The following is a 23,059-nucleotide window of genomic DNA, read 5'->3' as shown; positions in this document are numbered from 1 at the left end:
TTTGTTATGCTACTCCGACTGACAAACTGTGGTTAATATTACTTATGCTGAACTTAAAACAAGCCAGCTTCAATTAGAGCTTATTATTCTAAACAGTTAATGCTGACAACAGTTCTTGGATCAGACTGTAGTTAACCAAAATTGAAAGTAGGAGGGGAAGAGAGTGCATGCATGGTTTGGTGCAATTTCATAACGTATCTTATGTATATCACAGCAAGATTCTTCTCAAGGCCTCAAGTGTTGCATAAATGATGATTCGCCATACCTGGTTATAGATGCTTGCAAATCTAACACTTGCTTCTTCTCTAGATTTAATGATGGGGCACATTGTTCTTCCTTATAGTGTGGTGTTCCTTTCATATGGGGGCTTCCTCTTTAAAGCAAAAACAAACCCAGAACATGGAAATCAAAAAATATATGAAAGTGTGGCACATTACAATACTGTAAATTTCATATTTTAGGAGAAAAACATGGTGGTAGGACCTAGGGATTTTGAAAGTCTCCCTCTATTTTAAGTAGAAGTTACTTTAAATAGGGACTATTTGCACTAAAGTGAATCACTGCTCTATGTAGAAACAATCAAATGAAGAAAAACAGCCAAAATGATAGTTGCCACAGTAATCTAAACTAAGTTCTGTTGTGTACAAGAACTGAAGGCTCTGTGATCCTGTGGGTACAATGATCATGAATGTAGAAATATAGATTGAGGAGCAGTACCTCCTAAATAATGGGGGTTGGTGGAAGAGAGGAACTCTCAAACCTCTCCAAAGCAGGCTTCCAGAGTCTCATTATGTAAATAAGGAAGGAATGTCCACAACAAAGTAAACTTGAAATTTGCCAGCCTCCCTCTCTCACCCCCAACTCCCAAAGCAAAGCTCAGTTTGCTTAAAAAACACTCCCATACACACCCCTTCTCTTCTTTCAGCTCTTCTCTTCTGAAATAAGGCCTGATCCACCCCTCTCTGAAAATGTGCCTCTTTAACAGAGGAGCAAAGCACTGCTGGCTTAAACACAAGCTGCTTTGGAGGGGAAGAGTGGGCTGAAAAATCAGCTGCTTGGGGCAGAAGGATCAAGGCTGCTCTGCAACATATGCAAATAGTACCACAATGGAGTCAGATTCACTCTTTAGTAGTACATCAAAAGGTTTCATGGGGAGGGCCAGAGGCTCAATAGATGATAACTGCTTTTCAACTTTTGTGCTCCCTCAAGTCAGGGACCTTGCCCTGCCTCTCCCTAGGAAACCTTGCAACAGGAAATCTCCACTAGGTTGCAAGGGGGTGCTCCTGAGTTGCAAAAAGCGATGTGCGACCAGTTAATTTTGAACACTGGGAATAATAATGGGTGTGGTCCACAACATCTGGAGGCTACCTGGGTCCCAGAGTTCTCTGGAATATAACCAAGCTAAGAAGGATATTTCTGGAATGGAGAACCAGTGCCCCCTGCAACCAATATTGTTGGGACTACGTCTCCCATCAGCCCGAGGCAGCATTTCCAAATGACAAGGACATTTACACTTTTATTGTATGCCTTTTATCTTTTTAATGCTGTAAACTGAAATGATATATTTGTATGATTTAGCAGTAAATAAATGGGATTTTTTTTCTAGCAACATCTGAAAGATCACAGTTTCACCACTCTTCTTGTATCAGTGTAGCCAGAAGTATATAATACTAGACTCAGAGGGGTCAGAACAGTACCATCTTAGCACCTTGCTTCCACCCAGTCCCTCGAATTAGAAAAAGAATCATCATGCATGCTGCAACATGCAAAATGCATTCTAGTCAAAGGCAAAAAAACTAAACAAAATCAGGACCAAAGTCAAGAAAGCCTGTTGTGGCGTGTACACTAAGGTCTCCTCAACAAATTTGCCTGTGTGACCTCATCTCAAAGAAGAACTAGATAAGCTTGGTTTAACAAGTTTGGTGCAGAGCAGAAGAATCATAAAAAATACGCAGTCCTTGTCAGTTAAGGTAGTCATACGCTTTTCAGCTCACAGCATCATCACAAATTCTTGCCCAATATGAACTTATCATAGAGTTTCATTTTAACAGTGACAATGTAAGACAGAACCAAAACTGCAAAATACTTAGATATCTGCAGGTAGGAAAGGAATGATCACTGGAAGATGTTTTTAGGATATCTTGAAGATCTAGATGATGGAAAGGCAGTATATAAAACTGTCAAAGAGCTTCCAAACTGCATAGCTGCTCCTTCAGGGGGAAGTGCAACCCCATCAAGGGCAGGCAATTGACTGATTTTTTCGGACATGGGAACCACTCATCCACAGTGCCTCCACCCTGTCAAGATTCAAGAGCAGCTTATTTTCCCTCATCCATCCCACCACTGAATCCAGGCATTGGTTCCAGGGCCCACACAGCCTCTTCTGATTCACTTATTATGGAGAAATAGAGCTGTGTCAGCAATATACCTATGCATGTTGCCCCAAAGCTCTTAATGTCCATGTAGATATTAAATAGCCCTGGGGACAGAATAGTGCCCTGCAGAACCTCAGAGCACAACCACAAGGGGGATGGAAAGGACTCTCCCAGTACTACTCTTCGGATTTGGTCCCATAGGTACAACCAGAAACACTGTAACACAGTGTCCCCAATTCCTAATCTATGGAACTAGCTCAGGAGATTACCATGGGCAATGGTATCGAAAGCCACAGAGAAACTGAGGAGCACTAGAAAAGCCTCTTGTCCCATTCTCTAAAGGTCAGTCAAGGCAGACTCAATCCCATGGCCATGCCTAAACCCCTCTTAATCTCTGGTGTCCAATCATTACAATCTTACTAGGGGACAAGAGCTCCTAGGAGGACAGGGGGAGTGGAAACCTCAGGTGCTTCTGGAATCACTAGGCTTGAACCAGGAGGAATCAGAATGCAACCAAGGAAAAGCAGAGATCCAAAATTCTTTCCTGCCCTGTTCTTCCCCCACTCCAGCCTCAGAACCCATTCCACTCTGTTCTTCTCCTCCCCACAAATCCAATTCATTAGTCTGCCTTCCCAGATAAAATTCATTCTTCCTCAAAAGAAAACCGCACAACATTACACTTAAAAGTCTTAAATGCCTGAAATTACCAGCCATATTATGGCATTGCTCTCTAGCAGTTGCCTGAAAACTGCTTTATTTCCTGTATAATCTTACTAGGAGGGAAGTGGACCAGAATTCAGCCCCAGGCAGTGGCAGTTCTTGAATATTCAGGCCAGGAAGCAGGACCTCTCAATTTCCATTCTCCCTCCTTTGGCAGCTACAACTGTGAGAGAAGCATGTGGCATATACAAGCAAGGTGCTCACAAACATATGATGCGCTTAAATGTGCCATACAGCCTTGTGAGCCTGTTTCAATATATTGATTGCTTTGACCTTTAATCTATGAATGTATGCTGTGACAGAAAGTGGAAGGAATGTTTCATCTGTGTTGCCACATCAGCAATTGCGGCACTTCTGTCCAAATTAGACATCTAAAAGGGCATCAGGAAGGTCAAGGGGGAAAGGAAGTCATGAGGAAAGTCCTGCTTATAGCGAATAAGAGACCCATACCATGCAACATCTCAGTATGTTCACAGTTTTATTTCATTTATTTAACAGTTAGGTTCTAAGTTATTAACAACAACTTAACTGAAGTATAACCAGTATAAATGTGTCCCTACTGAATTTTCCTGAATAAAATTATGAATTTCCACATTGCATACTCAAAACATTTTTGCCTAACATTAACTTCTAGTGCTATTTTTATTTGGCTTCTTTTACATTTTAATCAGCTTTCCATCACCACATTAAAACTGAACAGTGCTCTTTATGCTCACACTGAACATGGGCTTAAAGCCAACACTGACAATCTTCCAAGTTCCACTCTGAAATGGAAGAAAGACTATGCAGCTGGAGCAGAGCCACTTGGCTTCTTTCAAATATCAACTACTATTCATTTTTCGGTTTTACTCTAATGCAGAATACTCTAGCTGAGGAAGTCAACAACCCAACCCCCTCCACTTAATGTCAATTCTGTAATTGCCAGCAAGAACACTCTAGGAAACCAGTTTCTACATAGGACCTTTCTAAACAACAACCAAAACACTGAATAGGTTACTTTATGTAATTCTTAAACAAGAATGTTACAATGAGAAAGTCTGAAGCGATTCTTAGCAATATACAAGGTAAAGAAGTGAAGCATTTATTGGAAGACTTACTTGGGATAAACTGGCTCATAAAGATACTTGTCTCTTGCCAACAGAAGATGAAAAAACATGATGTATCCATTTTCTGTCTGAAAGAGGTAAGATATAAAAATCAAAAAAGCACACATGTAAAAGTTCTCACAGGAACTTCGAGCTATTTCAATACCCTGTGCGTTCGGTATGTTTTATGGTTTTTCATGTTTTTAACTTCTTTGCTTCTATTTTATTTTTGTTTGCCACCCTGGAAGGAAGGATGGGATAAAAATCTTATAAATAATAATAGTGATTTAAAGAGAAGCCCATGGATGAGACCCGACAGAAGCTCTGATTTCCCATTCCCTTCCTCCCCGCAGGGACGCGGGTGGTGCTGTAGGTTAAACCACAGAGCCTAGGACTTGCCGATCAGAAGGTAGGGTTTGAAGCCCCGTGACGGGGTGAACTCCCGTTGCTCAGTCCCTGCTCCTGCCAACCTAGCAGTTCAAAGCACGTCAGAGTACAAGTAGATAAATAAGTACCGCTCCGACAGGAAGGTAAACGGCATTACCGTGCGCTGCTCTGGTTCGCCAGAAGTGGCTTAGTCATGCTGGCCACATGACCCGGAAGCTGTACGCCAGCTCCTTCGGCCAATAAAGTGAAATGAGCGCCGCAACCCCAGAGTCAGTCACGACTGGACCTAATGGTCAGGGGTCGCTTTACCTTTACCTTTCTTCCCCACAGCAGTCCCAAAAATGCCTCTTCCAGGGATTGGGGACCCTTCTGAATGGAGATGCCTGTCGTGCAGGGGAGCTCTCCAAAGGGACAATGCCCATATAAGCACTTCGATAAATCTCATGAAGTGACATTAATAAGAAATGAAAATATGTTCATTTATGACTGAGACATATTTGCTAAGGATCTGAAATCAGCCCTAGGTCCGGAGAAGCTTCTTAGCTAGCGATCAGGATGCAAGGGGGAAAGTTCATTTTAGCTACTGTTGCAATTTCAGTCATTTAATACTGGCTGAGGATGTTCCTCAAAGCGGCAAGGCTGAAGGAGAAAAACTGAAGGTTTCAAATTTCTTTCCAGGCATGGTTTCCTGTTTTTCAATTAAGGATACAGAAGCAGAAGGAGGCCATACACTTGTTAGCCTATTTCTTTAGCTGTCCCACCTAGTCACATTTCTTTGGTTTTAGAAGCAAAACTAGTAAAAATCCAAGAGAAATATATTTCTTGAAGTGCAAAGTATGTACAAAATGCAAGTTAACACTATCTATTCCTAACTTGCCTTTACTGCTCGGTCATCTTTAAACAATTTGCACACACTAGCGACAGTATCTTATGCCAGGAGAAAGAGCAGAAAAAACACTATGTAGAACTCTTATTCTAACATTAACTTTCTTGAATTCCATCCTCAATCTTAGTTGACAATGTTACAAGGTTCATTTCTGTTCACACGGCCTTCAAAAACAAAACATAGCTATATTTTGCTACGCAATCACAATTCAATAATGCTCCACAACTCAATGATACTGGGTAGTTTTAGAGTTGCCACCGGTCACTGTGGAATTTGAGTTAAACAGCTAACTTTCACAACTGGCAAAATTCACAAAGCTTTCATCTAAACGTGTTCCATCCAAGTGACCTGAATATACTCACTTCATTCATCTGTATGAAACAAGGAGAAGAGCTTAAAACTGAGAGTGGAGGTCATGCTTGCATTCTGTCATAGGTCCTTCAGACAACAGAGTCTGTCACCTCAGGTTTCCCCAATTTCAACCCCTTTTCAGAGCCAGCTTCAAGCAACTTTTAGCAATAGCTTGGAGCTTCAAGGGAAAAAATCCAGCTAGTTCAAACAAGACCCCCCAAAAACTTTTGTTAGTCCAACTGGCAAATAAGCTTCTATTATCAGCTGCCATTTATGCTTTTGTAACCTCAAGATTAGAAAACTGCAATATGCTGTTATGTGGCACAGCACTAAAAATTGTTCAAAAGCTTCCATTCTTGGTAGAGGTAGATCACTGATCACGTATTATTTATTCAGCATGTGACCTGGCTCTGTCTTGTCTTTCAAGCATGATGGAAAAGAGCTAGTTTTAATGTATTTAAGACAAATAGGCTGACCACTGCATAGTTTAACAACCCATTATCATGTTCCACTACACAGCTCATACCTTATGCATAAGATCACAGCTTTGTACTCTCTGAATAGAGCTTGGGTTGCATGCATTAACTAATTTGCCTAGCCATGGTAAATGAACAGCGTAACATCTAAGTGAAGCCAGTCTGTGCTTTTATAAGGACAGTAGACACAGGCCAAATAGCAATAGACAAAAATGTTCACTCAAGTGTTACAGCTCAGTTTTGACAATCAAAAGGTTTAAAACATCTGGCCCAAAGGTACTATAACTGATCATGCTATCAGACAATATTGATACCAACATGTTCAAGTTTGCAGTTTGGTTTGGTGCTGCTAATATCATCCCTTTATGGTACATGCAGAGTAGATGTTTAAAGATATCATTGTTTACTATGTTTCAGTGTCTATTTAATTATCACAAGGATTTCAAATTGTAAGTGGTTTCTGAAGGATATTCATTACCACTTGTTGCCAGCAATTTATTCAAAACCATTATTGAAACAGTACTTTAGAATTTACTAAAGGCCAACTTTGGTTCTAAATAAAGCCTGTGAAGAACCTGACAGTTGCAGGCTTAGATTTTTATTTTTATCCTTTCTAATAAGCATGAGATGTTAGTGCTTAATGTTACTTACAATGCTTAGGAGAACAACTTTCCAAAAGAAATTTACAGTCACAAAGCTAAAAACAGAACTTTGTGAACATGCAGAAGTTCACTGTCTTGTCACCAAAGAAGAGAGGGACAATTACACAAAGTAAAAAAGTGAACACTATAAGCATGTCTACCTTTTTAAGAAATTCACTTTAGATGTCAGTACTGCAAGCACAAGGCCTATGTGAAAATAGTTATTTATAAACTGGTTGGGGCAGGAAGTCCTTGAAGAATTGAACATTCTTGTTTAGGCCAGTACATACTTGAACAAATTGAAAACATCCATGGTATGTATGAAGCTTTTGCATATTTAAAACATCCATCTTCAGTCAAATCTTCCAAATGATAGTACGTGTTGTTTTGTTTAGGCCTGTCATAAAGCTAACTTTGCTGTAAAAATGAATCTGTTAGAAGGGAAACCTAACCTTCTTGGTGTTTCAGAACTGAGCACAGGAACTGAGCAGTTTCTGGTGGCAGCAGCTAGATGCAGTACATTAGCAAACACAAGCTACAAAAGAAAGCTAAGCATTTAGCAATTCAGAACTGGGTAAACATGGATTTCCTAAAACATTGCTCTGCAACTCCCAAGTTCTAGACAGAAACCATGAAAATCTTTAACCAACATTGTTCGGAAGGGGGTGGTAGTGAATTTGAATTTTTCATATAAACAAGTAGGTGTGGTGTAGGGCTGTACGATAAATCTGGCATGTCTACTCACAAGCAAGCCCTACTGAATTCAATGAGGCATACTCCCAGGAAAGTAGAAGTAAGTTTAGTTGAACTCAGTGCGGCTTATGCACACAGATTCCACTTAAGACCTCTGAGTGGGGAAGCAGATGTAACTTGACTAGTAAATCACTTAAACTACTCTTAAATTAATTGAAAATGTATTAAATATATTATAGGGAAGTTTATTTAATATTTTTATTAAATCTACTACTTCCTTACATTTTAAGGCCCTCCACCGCCGCAGGGAGCCTCGTCAAGGCCCTCGGCTGCTGTGGGGAAGCATGGTGCATCTTCTGCTGCCATGGGGAGGCCCAGCAAGGCCCTCTGCTGCTGCGGGAAAGCATGGCACACCCTCCGCTGTCCTGGCGAGGCATGGTGGGACCCTCCACTGTCACGGGGAGGTATGGTAGGACTCTCTGTCACCACGGGGAGGCCCAGCAAGGCCCTCTCCTACTGGGGGAAGTGTGATGCACCCTCTGCTGCTGCAGGGAGGTATGGCAGGACCCTCTCCCACCGCGGGGAGGCCCAGCAAGGCTCTCCACTGCCGCAAAAATATATTGTGATATATTGAGATATCGTGATATTTAGCTAGTGATATATCATGATGTTGAAAACCAGATATCACTCAGCTCCATACTCAGTCCTACTTATGGAAGACCCACTGAAATCAATCAGACTTATCATAAATAATTTAAATCACAATGAAATCAAAGGGGCAAATCTAAGTATAACTATGGCAGTTTATTTTACCAATATCAGGGCACTGAAGGGCAGATTCAATCAGATTTAGCAACACCAGGTTCACCCTAGCTGACAGAAAGCTCAGCTGAAGATAGCATGAACTGTCACACATATTACCAGCATTGTTTCCTGGTAATAGTAAAATGACACATAATTACAGTAGATAATTATAGTAATTTAAAAACTCAAACAACCCTTAAGAACACAATAAAGCCTGCTGAATCAGGCCAATGGCCCATCTCAAAATGCTTAATCTCAGGGGGGGTTTGAGCCCCATGTTGGGCAAAAGACACCATAGGTTGAACTAGATGACCCTTGTGGTCCTTTCCAGCTCTACAATTCTACGATTCTTCTCCAGCATACTATTATCACAGTGGCCAACCATATGTCTGTGGGGAAACTTGCAAGCAGGACATTAGAACAGCAGCACCAAACCCACCTGTGATTCCTAGCAACTGGTAATCAGAAGGATACTGCCTCTGACAATGGAGGTAGAACACAACCATTGTGGCTCGTAGCCATGCACTCCATGAATCTCTCCAATCCTCTTTTAAAGCCAGTCACATTGGCAGCTATCACTGCCTCTTGTGGGAGTGAACTCCATAGTCTAACTAGAAAAACTTCTCTCTAGCCACTTTCTCCATGCTATGTATATAGACTTGTATAATGGCACTGAATTATCAACAGCTTTATTTCCAATTTCTGGAATCTCCCTTTTTCAGAGCTGCTGCATCCTGGGTCAGCAGCTTCACTGAGCTATCCACTACAACCCCCAAGGTCTTGTTCCTGGTCAGCCACTGTCAATTCAGATCCCACGAGTTTAAATAAGAAATTAAGATTTTTTTGCCCAACATATATCACTTCACATGTGTTTACACTGAACTGAATTTGCTATTCTACCACTCATTCAGTCAGTTTGGAGCGTTACTTTTAGAGCACTCCATAATCAGTATCATCAGCAAACTTGGCCACCTCACGGCTCAGTCCTTACTCTATGTTGTTGGCCTTTGACAGTCTCAAAAGACAGTTTTGGGCAGTAAACTCCCTAAATGATGAGATCAAAGCTTCCCACTTCTCACTTACCTTTCAGTTCCACAAATATTTCTACCCTACTGTTTAATAAAGACCACATGTTCTGCTTATGCAGCACTCCACCCCCCCTTACTACAAGATTTAGCTCTCCTGCCCAATTTGCACAGCAATTTGCTAACAGCTCAAGATTAGAATGTGGTGGACTTAAATTCTTATCAAGCAAAACATGCTCATTTTACAACATGCATACCTTCCTCAAAAGATTTCTTGGGCAGAGACCAGTTTTACATTTAAGCCAGCTCTCTGTATCACCATTCCCTTCTCACATTGGTAAGAAGCAGCTACTAATACAAGATATATGCCTTTGTAACACAACAGCTCATTTTACTCTTGTAGGTTTCAACTGCTGTACTTGCTGGTGCAAATAACCAGAAACTGTAGGGCCATGTCCACCTGGTCATACATTAAATATCTTCTCAATCATTCTCTGGGTTTGGCTAATTTCAGACATTCATTTTTAATACATGAATAGGGAAAAGGTAATGTGAATAAATCCCCTTGAGCTGTTTCCACTTAGCAACATTATGTCAGCACATATAAATTGTATGTTACTGTAATGCAAAAGCATATAGTATTTGCTACAAATAAAGGATAATACTAGCATTCATGAAAATATAATTTCTCTTTTTAAAGCATGCTGGACTCCTTTGGACATTAAACCATAATCACCAAATCATAAAAACCTCCACAACAGCTCCTTTACTCACCGAAACAGCTATCATGGTGCTGTCAGGCCTCCACTCTGCTTGGTCATAGGGTCCAAATTGCAATGCTGCTTTTGACGATTCTTTGTAGCTTACGATTAACACACTGGGCTGTGGGGAAAAGGAGATCCAGTTAAATTCTCATACATTTCAAAGCTAACTTTTAAAACAAAACCAAGCTTATTGGATATTTTTACAGATGCAATTCGCTAAAATAGCTATAGGAAGTCTCTGGGAGACAGAAACATTATTTAACTGATTCATATTTTTTAAAAAAATGTTTAGCAAGCCACTTCTCAGCAAAGTATTAAGGATTGAGGCCAGCTGAAAAAGATTTCAACTTTTCAAAAACTTCAAAATTCAGGATTAAATCCAAATGATTAATGCTTCTTTGGAGGGGGGAAGATACCATTTGCCTTGAAGGAGGTGGACCCAGAGCTGTTAAATAACTATTGTCCAGTGGCAAATATCTCCTTTCTGGACAAGGTGGTGGTGGTCCAGCTTCAGGGATGCTTGACAGAAACTGGTTACTTGGACAGATTCAAGTGTGGCTTCAGATCTGGTTATGGCACTGAAATTGCCTTGGTTTCTCTGGTTGATGACATTTATCAGAAGAGGGATAGGGGGAGGGCAACCCTTCTTGTTCTCTTTGATCTCGCAGTGGCTTTTGATACTGTTGACAACAATATGCTTCTGAGGCATCTCAGGGAGGTAGGGGTTGGGGCACTGTTCTACCTCCAGGATCGTTTCCAGAAAGCAGTCATGGGAAGCTACTGTTCAGCACCACAGGATTTTTCCTGTTGTGTCCCACAGGTTTCCATCTTGCTCCCCTTCCTATTTAACATCCATATGAAGCTCCTAGGATCAGTCACCAAGAGATTTGGAGTGAAGCATCGTCAATACGCAGATGACACTCAGCTTTGTCTCTCTGTTGCATCTTAAGTGTTGTGTTTTAATGCTGTTAGCTCCCCTGTGACCTTAGGATGAAGGGCATGCAATAAATAAATCATAATTGTGTATGTGTGCTTGCGAGCAGATTTCCCCTTCCTCTCTTCCCCTCTTAGCCTCCTAGAAGCATCCCAAATCTGCCGGGGTGTGTGTGAGAGAGAGAGTGGGAAGGAGAGAAAGGGAAAGTCTGCCTGCCCAATATTTGAATTTTACTCTTAATGTAGATGGGTAACAGTTTGAGCTCATGCCCACTAAACTCCAACTCTATAAAGTACTCATAAGAATACCCACTATAGGTTTTCAACTGCCCTCCCAAAATAGTTTGAGGGTGTTGTAGGTTATGTACTAGGCTCATATTGTTACTCAGCCTTGTGAATAAATAATACATATTCCAAGGTCATGCTTTTCTTTCGCTATTGATGTTTGAATCAAGATGAAGAGTATCATGACAAGAACTTGATACCAAAGCATTCAAGAAATATATGGATTAGTGTCGTTTTCAAATTGTTAAAGTAATACGCTTTTCAAACCCAACTGAACAAATTTCTACCTTCCCCATTACAGTCCTCTAAACTAAAACCTAGCAAATTTTAATATCCCGCAAGCACAGACATGGCCCCTAAGAGGGGCTGAAATGAAAAGAGAAGCTACTGCTGGCAAACATTAATTCTGCTCTAAAACCTGGTGCTCATTTGCATGTAAGAATGACGAAATCACCACAAGGTAACACTTGCATGATAAAGATTCCTTCAAATACACACTTATGTTGCAATATCTGAGACTCATCCAAGTCTGGAGAATTGTAGCTTTTGATCCTCACATAGCTGTGAATAGCGCAATTCACAACAGAAAAATAACAAGTAAAAGAAAACTCACAGCTATGCTTCAAACATATTTAAAGTAACAGTATGAATCAAGGAGAAGGGAGTCATAATTTACATGCACTTCAAAGCTGAAATTAAGAGCATTTGCATGCCCTGATTATCAGGATAACTATTACTTGCACATGTTATTGAAGTTTCAATCTTGTTTATTATTTTCTACCAGCCTCATAACCAGCCCTCCTCTGGAATTCTGGGAAACCAAAAAATCAGTGCAGTTTTGAAAGCCATTAAAGTAATCCGTGCAGTCTGGCATCATAATTCAATATGGTGTCCAAATGTATCCAAACAGATGAAAGCCTGCTCCTTTATCCCAGAAGCCATCATGCAGAATTTGGTTACAGTATCTTTAAAGCTGTCCAAATGCATAGCAAACATATGAACAACTTTTCAAAATATATAGTGGATTTATTATACTTATATGCTGCCCATAAGCAATTTCTTGAGATAGCATATAATAAATAAAAAATTCATTTTAAAAACTTACATAAAAATAATAAACATATATTGGGCAACTGAGAATAAAACAAATACAGTGGTGCCCCGCAAGACGAATGCCTCGTAAGACGGAAAACTCGCTAGACGAAAGAGGTTTCCGTTTTGGAGGTGCTTCGCAAAACGAATTTCCTATGGGCTTGCTTCGCAAGACAAAAATGTCTTGCAAGTTCCTGCGGGGTTTTTTTCCTTTCCCCCCCTTTTTCTAAGCCGCTAAGCCGCTTATCCGATAAGCCAATAAGCCGCTAAAAGCCGCTAAACCGCTAATAGTGCTAATCCGCTAAGCCGTCAATGGCCTTATTTCGCAAGACGAAAAAACCGCTAGACGAAGAGACTCGCGGAACGGATTCTTTTCGTCTTGTGAGGCACCACTGTACAGCAGAAATATTCAAACAGCAAAGATTTTTAAATGTCAGAATTCCAAATAAGAGACCCTGTGGAACCCTCAATGCTATAAAAAGTCATCTCTAAAAATCATCTCTAAAGAGCTGTTCTAAAAGTCAGAGAAAATAAAAAAGGCCCCACTAGCACACTGTATTACTTTGGAGTTCAGAAGAATAAATTCAGGTATCAAAATATCACATAACAGAAGCTCACCGCAACCTGCTATGATGATAGGAGAGGGAAAGGACAATGAGAAAACAGGGCTGCCACAACCATGAAACGGAGACAGGAAATTTGCAATATTAACTTCCTGATTTGAGACCACTGCAGTCCTGTTTGTCTATTCCAGGGATGTCCAACCCGTCGACCGTGATCGACAGGTTGATCCCCAGGTGATAGCAGTCGATCTTGGTCGATTGCGGGGGGGGGGGGGAAGAGCACCCACGTGCATGCCACTGTGACCTGGCTAGAGTCGGTTGTTGCTCGGCTGCCAGCACCGACGCCCTGATATGCTGGCGTCCTGGAAGCCCCTGCCAGCAGGCTGTGTCAAGTTCACTCCGGCAGGAGGCTTCGCGGATCCCTGGCCGTGCCGGTCTACCCATGTGATCGGGAGGTGGTTGAGCGCTCATTGCACCCATTCTCTGCTTTCCCGCAACAGCCTGACTGGAGGGGAGCACAGAGCAGGAGCGTCGCTGTAGACAAAGACCCACCTAAACACCATTTTGGATGCGAGGCAAGAGCAGCAGAGTGTTTATTGTTTCGTTAGCGATTTATGCCATGCCCCCCGAAAATGCAGAAGAACTAAGGCCCCCCCTAAAAAAGCTCCACAAGTTTGGCTTGCCCCCCCTAAAAAAGCTCCACAAATTTGGGTTCCAACCCCCACTCCCCCAAATGGGTAGATCACTACCAGTTTTTTATTCCTGGAGTAGATTGCAGTCTCTTGAGAGTTGGACGTCCCTGGTCTATTCTTTCCTTCAATTGAAGTGAAAGGAGCAGACCAGTTTGAACTCTTCCACTAGTGAAGTAAAATGATAGGATGCAGGGAAGAATCATACATTTTTATGAGTACAGTGAAATCTCAGGTTAAGTACTTAATTCGTTCCGGAGGTCCGTACTTAACCTGAAACTATTCTTAACCTGAAGCACCACTTTAGCTAATGGGGCCTCCTGCTGCCGCCGCACCGCTGGAACACGATTTCTGTTCTCATCCTGAAGCAAACTTCTTAACCTGAAGCACTATTTCTGGGTTAGCGGAGTCTGTAACCTGAAGCGTATGTAACCTGAGGTACCACTGTATATGCATTTTACTAGGGACTGCATCCCTGCTCGCTCCATTGCCACCCCCTCAGCCATTCCCCCACATTAACCACCCAGACTTTTTCCTACGCCACTAAGATCACTTTTCACTCTCCCAACCCCATTTTTGAAGCCACTTCTCCTTCCCCTCTTTTTGTGCATCCCCCTCCCTTGCACATAAAGCACCTCGTGGTAACTTTCTGCAATTTCCTCCTCTCTCGTGTTGCAACTATTAAGCACCCTTTACCGCTCCATCCCATTATGAAGCCACCATGGCCTCCTATTCTGCAGACTTTTCAATGCCCCTGGTTTCACCTTCAACCCTATTTCCATGCCCCCACTGTCTCCTTTTAGCAACCTCTTTTGCACCTCCATTTTCACATTCACCCCCTTTTTCCTAGCCCCTCCTTACTCTTCTCAACTCTGCACACAGATCACCCACACTTCCATAGCTTCTCTCTAGTCCGTAACCCCCTTTATACATATACCCAGTAATGATGTATGTATGTCACAGTACCTTTAAGGAGAAAAGAGTCTTAAAAACAAGCCCATAATGTAGCTTGTTCAGTTAAAGGAGGTTAATTTCGGTTGATGGATGTTGTACATCTACAGGTGTTTGCCTGCTGATGAAATACCTGTACTAAATTACTACACTGAACCTGGAACTTCATGTTGAAGACAGCACACATGGTACCAGGAGTGAAATACATTGTGTGAAGGTACTTAGGAACATTTGAGGCCTTCACATCCTTTATCTCTCTCACATGAGGAAACAGAAATAGAATAAGTTTGAGTACAGTGAGGAGGGAGACAAGCTGAATGGGGGGAAATTGCTATTTTAAACAATGACAGAAGTTAAAGTGGGAGGGACACTGAGAGGAAAATGGTGTCTTTAAACAACTGCAAACAAACAAGCCAGTTTTAACAGGGAAAAATAGCAGAGATGGGTACAACACAGAAGACAACACCAAAAACTCAGCACAACATAACCTTTCCAAATTCCTTTCTTGCTGCACTCAAACTGTCATTTCTCCCTCTGTGTCACTTTGCCCTACTAAAACATCTGCCATTGTTTAAAGCAGGCGCTCTCCCCTCTCAGTATCCCTCAATCCCTGTGCACATACAGACTCTCACAACAGAGAATCATGATAATTGTCTACAGTGGTACTTGTAGAACTTAATTTGTTCTGGAGGTCTGTTCTTAACCTGAAACTGTTCTTAACCTGAAGCACCACTTTAGCTAATGGGGCCTCCTGCTGCCGCCACGCCGCCGTGCAATTTCTGTTCTCATCCTGAAGCAAAGTTCTTAACCCAAGGTAATATTTCTGGGTTAGCGGGGTCTGTAACCTGAAGCGTATGTAACCTGAAGCATATGTAACCCGAGGTATGACTGTACTGGAAGTTATAAGCCTGTTTGTCCCCCAAAACTTGGGGATTAAATGTATACACTGCATGTGAGTGGAAGTCACATTCAACTGTCATAACTAACAGATATTGACAGACCACTGAAACATTTTGAACATAATAGTAAGCTTGTTTACCCATTAGTAAATCCTTCTGAGTTCAACAGGGCTTATTCTCAGGTTAATTGTGTACAGTACTGTACCCTAACCTACTTAAAGTCATCTAAGCTGCTGGTCATCACTACATGCTGTGGCAGTGAATTCCAATTAATTACAACAGGAATGAAGGAGCACTTCTTTTTGCCCATCCTTAACCTACCATTAACTAACTTCACTGGGTTACCTCAAGTTCTATTATTTGTGCCAGGAAGAGAAGCTCTCCCCCTTGCTGTAATTTTAATAATCTCTCATGGGGCCCCAGAGCTATCTTTAATTAAACTAAAAAGTCACAAAGGTTATCTAATCATCTTCATTTTTATTGCCCCTTTCTGCCTCTTTTCCAGATCTACAATATGCTTTTTTTTAATGGAGCAGTGAGAACAATAAAGCTTTGCAGTTATGTTCCAAGTAAATAATACTATCACAAATTATTGGCATTAGGACTTTGGTCATAAACGTGTTAAAGGTTTTGAAATATGACAACATCACACAGAGAGAAAGACTGAAGCCGACCTACTTGAAGTCATCACAGGTGACAAAGGGACACTGTAAAACATTGCATCATAGGTATTAGGCACCAGCTGAACTAGAAGCTAAGCAATTCACTAGCATCTGAAACTTGTTTTCCTTTATTGCCATTTTAAAAATTGATAAAAGATGCTTTGATCAACTTAAAGCAACAGATTGGAGTTTGATTTTAGTATCCTATCAATGTCTAGACTAGAGGGGGAAAACACATTTCACTGCAGCCTTTGAAATTTCAACTCTAGAGCATTTTGCTAAAGCATGAACACCATATGGCAGAGACAGAAAACCTGTGACCCTCCAAATTGTTCAGTTAAAACTTCCATCATCCATGATCACTGGACCACCTTAAATCTGATCAGAGCTGATCAGAGTTGCAGTTAGTTCCAGTTCCCTGCCATATGGAGAAGCTGGTAGGTAACTACTGTCAGCAGAACTGCCATTGCCAAGCTGTGCTTGAAAGGTACAGACTCACTGTGTAAAATTCAAAGAAAGTATGTTTTTCCAGATCTAATGAATGGTACTTGACTCTTCCTGAATAGAAACCTGTGTAAAAACCGAACATTCAGACTTAAGGTGTATGACCAAAATTGGTCTTTGTGGATTTTCACACTGTATATGTGTAGAAATCATGAAAGAGCAATGATCATTTGGGGTCAGAATGTAGGTATAGGTTGAACTTAATGTTATCCACTGTTTCTTTTAAAAGTTTAGTGGACATATTATTGGAAATATTAATTTATATGTACCTGAATCATTGCTTATAGTACAGCAGAAGATAGAACTGAAAAATAGATCAGATGTGCCAACATTTTAAACTGAAATGAGTATTTGAAAAAATGGGGACTTTAGCTTCAGCAACTAATTAACCTACAAGAGAACCAGACAATCAAAACTGAGGGGCACTGCCCCTATAAATAAGCATCATTCAAACCCAACTTTCTCATATTTTCAGAGCTATTTATGTCAGTAACGAGCCCCTGGAAATCAATCAATCAATCTGAAGGCTGCAGGCAAGAAGGCGAGGAGAACTATTGGGAGGCATCCCTGAATTTAGAGGACCCTGCCCTATCATTCAAAAGACCGCACAACACAATGATACTATGTATTTGCCATAAGTCTTGCTGGCATTCCCTTTACTAAGGCAAGTTAACATGAAACAACTGTGAAGTAGGCCAATCATTTCCAAATTTGCTGTCAAAGAACAGAGGCTCTAACCAAAGTCACACATTGAAAACTCGACTGTGTAGGGATTTTGAAGTCAGGCTTTTAAGCTTAGGGTCAAACCCATTAAAACAACAGCCCTCTGATCTCACTGAGCTCAGTCAAACCAGTGTTCAAAATTTGCCAGGCACATTTTGCACCTAGCTATTGACCACTTGCGACTAAGTGAGAATGACGCCTGACATCACCATCTGGAGGTGCATGCTTGGGGATTCTTGGATCTGGACTGTTTCCACACACTAATACCCCATCCTGTAGAAGTCTATCAGTTATATTTCCACCCTCCCTGTGGAACGCCCTCCCATCCCATGTCAAGGAGATAAAGAACTACACAACTTTTAAAAGACACCTGAAGGCAGCCGTGGATCGGGAAGTTTTCAATGTTAGACGTTTTACAATGGGCTTGGGGTAGACTGGGTGCCACGGGGGAACGCTGGGTGCCACGATGGGGGGACTGCAGGGCATCCAAGTGTCACGGGGGGGGGGGACATTGGAGCTGCATGGGAATTGGTAGGTCAGGCTTCCTCAAACTCAGCCCTCCAGATGTTTTGAGACTACAATTCCCATCATCCCTGACCACTGCTCCTGCTAGCTAGGGATCATGGGAGTTGAAGGGCAAAAACATCTGGAGGGCTGAGTTTGAGGAAGACTGTGGTAGGCGGTCCTAGGCATCTCCTAAAAAGAGCTTGACTACTTTGAAGCATCTCTAATAATAATAATAATAATAATAAATAATTATTTATACTCCACCCATCTGGCTGGGTTTCCCCAGACACTCTGGGCGGCTCCCAACAGAATATTAAAAACACGATAAAACATCAAACATTAAAAACTTCCCTAAACAAGGCTGCCTTCAGATGTCTTCTAAAAGTCAGACAGTTGTTTGTCTTATTTAAACCTCCAACCCCAGGCGCCGGCGGGGGTTGCAACGCCGCTGCGTTTTATTACGTTTTTATATTCTGCTGGAAGCCGCCCAGATAATAATAAATAATAATAATTAATAATAATTAATAATAGAAGCGGGCGGCGGCCCAGCGAGGGTCTCCTCCTACTCACCCTGTTGTACCAGATGCCGAGCTGGGAGCGGGACAAGACGGCGAACAGAGTCCGCTGCGGGTCGGCCTGGATGCGGAGCGGGGGCTCCCTGGCCTCGGCGGGGCACAGCAGCCTCTTCGGCCACCCGCTCAGGAAATACATGGCTGGCGAGCAGGCAGACAGGCCGGCCGCCTGTCCCGGCGAGGCACTAGCAGGCCGGAGCCAGGAGCTTTCCCCTCATGGGCCTCCTCGGGCGAGGGAGACTCTGCCCCGCGCGGCCTGCGGAGGATCCGCCGAGGAGGAGCCGCGCATAATCCCCGCCTGAGGGGCGCTGGGAAGAGACTGAGGGGGCGGCGGCTCGGAAGAAGGGGCTCCCTCCTCTCCGCTGGGCCGGGTCTCGGGGAAAGGGCCGTTACAGCTCAGGACGGAGCCCTCGCGGCGTCGCCTCAGCCTCCCCCCGGGAGCCCTCGCTCGCTCTCCCCGCCAAGGCTCCCTCCGCCGGCGCCGCCATCTCTTCTCCTCAGCCGCGTCAAGGCGTCTGGTCGCCGGAATATGCCGGCGGGCGGGTGGGAGGGAGGGAGGGAGAAGAGGCGAGCGCGCACGCGCACAAGCGTCGGCAGCCCTCCGTCGGAACGACTCGGCAACCCCGCGGGGGATAGGAGAGGGCGGGCGGGCGCGGAGGGGGGAGGGGAAAGCGGAGACACACTAAAGGCGCCGCTATTGGTTCAGGCGCCGGGGAAGGGGAGGAGCCGGAAGTGGCGTCGTCGGAGCAGTCGCGAGGCGGCCATAGAGAGAGAGAGCGAAGGCTGGGGCTGGAACGCGCGCGCCCCCTGGCTTCCTGTTCTGAACGGTGGTGGAAACGCGACGTGTCTCTGCCCGGAGCGGCTGAGCCGGCAGGCGGAGGGTTGCTGGTGATGGGTTCATAAAGGAAGGTCGATAGCTGGATTCGGTTCATATAATTCCTTTTCTTTTTTTAAATAATTTTTTTTATCATGGCCTTCAACATTTCCCCCATAAAAATAGGGACGTCCTATTTAATAATAATAATAATAATAGTAATAATAATAATAATAATAATAATAATAATAATAATTATTATTATTATTATTATTATTATTTATTTATATTCCACCCATTAAACATTAAATTACTTCCCTAATTTAATGAGATGGTTGAGGATGAGATGGTTGGACAGTGTTCTCGAAGCTACAAACATGAGTCTGACCAAACTGTGGGAGGCAGTGGAAGACAGGAGTGCCTGGCGTGCTCTGGTCCATGGGGTCACGAAGAGTCGGGCACGACTAAACAACTAAACAACAACATACAGAGCTGCCTTCAGATGTCTTCTAAACGTTATATAGTTACTTCTTTCCTTGGCTTGGGGGTTGCATAACTCCATACCCTCCAACGTTTCTTTGATGAAAATAGGAAAAGCAAGACATTCCAGGTATCGTATCAGAACCCGGGATGGCTTCTGTAAATCCGGGACTGTCCCTGGAAAATGGGGACACTTGAAGGGTCTGTTTTATTAGGAATACAAAAATTAATATCTTTCCCTTATTTTTTGCCTAAATTAAGACTTTGATCTAAACGCAATAGAAACACAAAGAGAAAGGAATAAATAAAGACAGAAGTAAAGAAAAAGGAATAGGGAAGAGGTTGAAAGAAAGAGAGAAATGAAATTCAGAAAATAAGGGACTTCCGATTCTTTGTCCGTCCGCTATATATTGTCCGCTATATATTCATTTCATCCACTCCAGTATAACACCCAACAAAACCACTTTCTGTAAACAAATAGGTTCTTCCTTTTCTGAGCTCTGATCTCTGTTGTTGCACCGATCTCAGATGGTTAGGTACGCACGGGCTGTGCAGGTTCATGTGAAAAAGCTGAATACATGCAATTTTGAAACTCCTCACTAAGTCTTGATATCACAGAAGTTTCTGTAGCGTTGAATAGGGCACCTGCAGTTTCCTTTTTCCCAATCAGTTTAATGAAAGGTTTTCAGATTTAAAAAACCAAGCCACACAGATCTAAGATGAACAAACAATACAAAGAGAAAACAGAGGCAATAAAAGGAAAAAGAAAGAAGAAGAAAGGAAATTGTGTGCGTGTGTATTATCCCCTTCTATCACCATTCTGTCTTAATCTTCAATTCACATACAGAGAGAGATGTGAGTCCTTGCACCTCCCACCTGGGATAGCTTCCACCTTTCTCAGCCTCTCGCCTTGAGAAATACCACTCTAAGCTATCTCCCACACAGATCCCTTTCCCTTCTGTCCATCTTCTCTCTGTATGTATCTTTTATCCCAAATATAAATCTTCATAATTCAAAACATACATGTAAGTGATAATAATAGTGAACTAGAGACCAGTGGATTCCCAACATGTACACTCAGGACTCTGTAAACACTTCTCCCTCCCAAACAAACCATTGACAGTCATTTTCTTGAGGGAAATCAGTTTCATTCTTGATTGAGAACTAGAAATGAAATTGAAACACTAATACGTGCTTAAGAGCAGCTGTAGCCCTGTTGTTTGCTTTTAGCTTGAGGAACATTTTTTAAAACTCCCTTGCAGTCTGAAGTCCATCTCACACTTGACTTCTGATCTCCTTTAATGGAAATATGATTGCTCATTTATTAACTGGTTCTATAAATAAAATTCTTAACAACTAGTCAAATATAGGTACCCACAGAAGCGTAATAGGTTTGACAATATCTGCATCTAAAGACATTTTTTCATGTTAGAAATTAAACTTTTGTGGGTTCATGTGTTTTGTAGTAAAGGGTAAAGGGACCCCTGACCATTAGGTCCAGTTGCGGATGACTCTGGGGTTGTGGCGCTTATCTCACTTTACTGGCCGAGGGAGCTGGCGTACAGCTTCCGGGTCATGTGGCCAGCATGACTAAGCCGCTTCTGGCGAACCAGAGCAGCGCACAGAAACGCCGTTTACCTTCCCGCTGGAGCGGTACCTATTAATCTACTTGCACTTTGAACTGCTAGGTTGACAGGAGCAGGGACCGAGCAACGGGAGCTCACCCCGTTGTGAGGATTCGAACCGCCAACCTTCTGATCGGCAAGCGCAAGAGGCTCTGTGGTTTAACCCACAGCGCCACCTGCGTCCCTGTGTTTTGTATTATGCTTATGTAAACCTTGTGTTTGATAAACACAATTAATGTGTTCACATCAATTCAAACAGAAATGGAAAGAAAAAGCAATCCATACTTTCTTTAAAATAAGCAACAAAGATGAATAGAGCAAGAGCAAAGTCTGTATATATTAACCAGGTTCAACTGGTGCATTTACATCAAAACATCCCAAGGCATAAATATTTACTAAAGAAACAGCATTATCAAGTTCCTAAAGGTAGTTTCCAATGCTTGTCAATACAAATTTCCCATTTATTGAAGTTATAAAATGTGGCCACTGATCTGCCTCTTGCAAAAAGCTTACGAAGAAGGAAATCTTCCCACTGCTACTTTTGGTAAAACTGAAAGAGCTTGGATTGCCAAACCAGTCACTAAAGCAAGTGTTGGCAAATTAGACATGAACAGGTTGCAAAACACTAAGCCTCCATTGTATTAGCATTCGGAAAGCCTTGTCGTTGTCAAAGCCAAGTTCAGAAAAACACAATTTATGGAAAGAAACATGGCTTTCACATCATACTTTCTATTTTAAACAGGAGATATCACACACTGCAGACTGGAAGCCAATGGTTGTCACTTCTGAACCCTGATGTTGGTTGCGGTTTCTGAAGAAGACTGGCAAATGCTCGCCATGAGCAGAAAACTTGACTGCCTGTTTAGAAACATGCAAAACAGAAATACTTGGGAGTTGAGAAAATGAGATTTTGTCACATTCCACAAATTTGCACGCATGGCTGAAAAATGCACAAAAGCAAATGAGCGCCCAGCCATTGCAGTTAGTGGGACTGTATCCATTTGGCAAATTCATTCAACAAAATCATTTGCATCCTCAGAAACAGAAAACTTGTCTCTTCTGCATCTGCCCTAAGGTTTTGCTACTTAATTTTTTCACAGGCAAATGAATCTTTATTACTAAGAGTAAAAACCATAACATCATGGCAAACCTTTTCTGTTACGCAGTCTATATTTTTCTCCAGGTACTGTGGCATGCAGAATATTAGATTGTTGTATAAATCTATCTAGAGTCATTGTCAGACAGTACGTCCTAGAGAGCCGTGAAGTTGTTGTTTGCTTTTCCTATTTTCATCAAAGAAACGTTGGAGGGTATGGAGTTATGCAACCCCCAAGCCAAGGAAAGAAGTAACTATATAACGTTTAGAAGACATCTGAAGGCAGCTCTGTATGTTGTTGTTTAGTTGTTTAGTCGTGCCCGACTCTTCGTGACCCCATGGACCAGAGCACGCCAGGCACTCCTGTCTTCCACTGCCTCCCGCAGTTTGGTCAAACTCATTTTAGTTGCTTAGAGAACACTGTCCATCCATCTTGTCCTCTGTCGCCCTCTTCTCC

At 42.3% G+C, this 23,059-nt stretch overlaps 1 protein-coding gene across 2 annotated transcripts in view; it reads right to left on the bottom strand.

Moving 5' to 3' along the window:
- The window catches only part of RIC1 (RIC1 homolog, RAB6A GEF complex partner 1), a 44,276-nt gene extending 25,148 nt beyond the window's left edge, over nt 1-19,128 (bottom strand). For both annotated transcript variants that reach the window (XM_081844794.1, XM_081844795.1), the window contains exons 1-4: nt 18,586-19,128; nt 10,218-10,325; nt 4,193-4,269; nt 266-373 (exon numbers count right to left, since the gene is read on the bottom strand). In XM_081844794.1, coding sequence (XP_081700920.1) covers nt 266-373; nt 4,193-4,269; nt 10,218-10,325; nt 18,586-18,726 — 434 coding nt within the window. In that variant the 5' untranslated portion in view covers nt 18,727-19,128. The remainder of the gene's footprint in view (nt 1-265; nt 374-4,192; nt 4,270-10,217; nt 10,326-18,585) is intronic.
- Nucleotides 19,129-23,059: the final 3,931 nt, after the last annotated feature.

This window comes from Podarcis erhardii, assembly GCF_964252035.2.
Source record: "Podarcis erhardii genome assembly, chromosome: 17".
Taxonomy (NCBI): domain Eukaryota; kingdom Metazoa; phylum Chordata; class Lepidosauria; order Squamata; family Lacertidae; genus Podarcis; species Podarcis erhardii.
The sequence above is the reverse complement of the archived record's forward strand: the minus strand, read 5'-3'. Positions and strand labels throughout refer to the sequence as shown.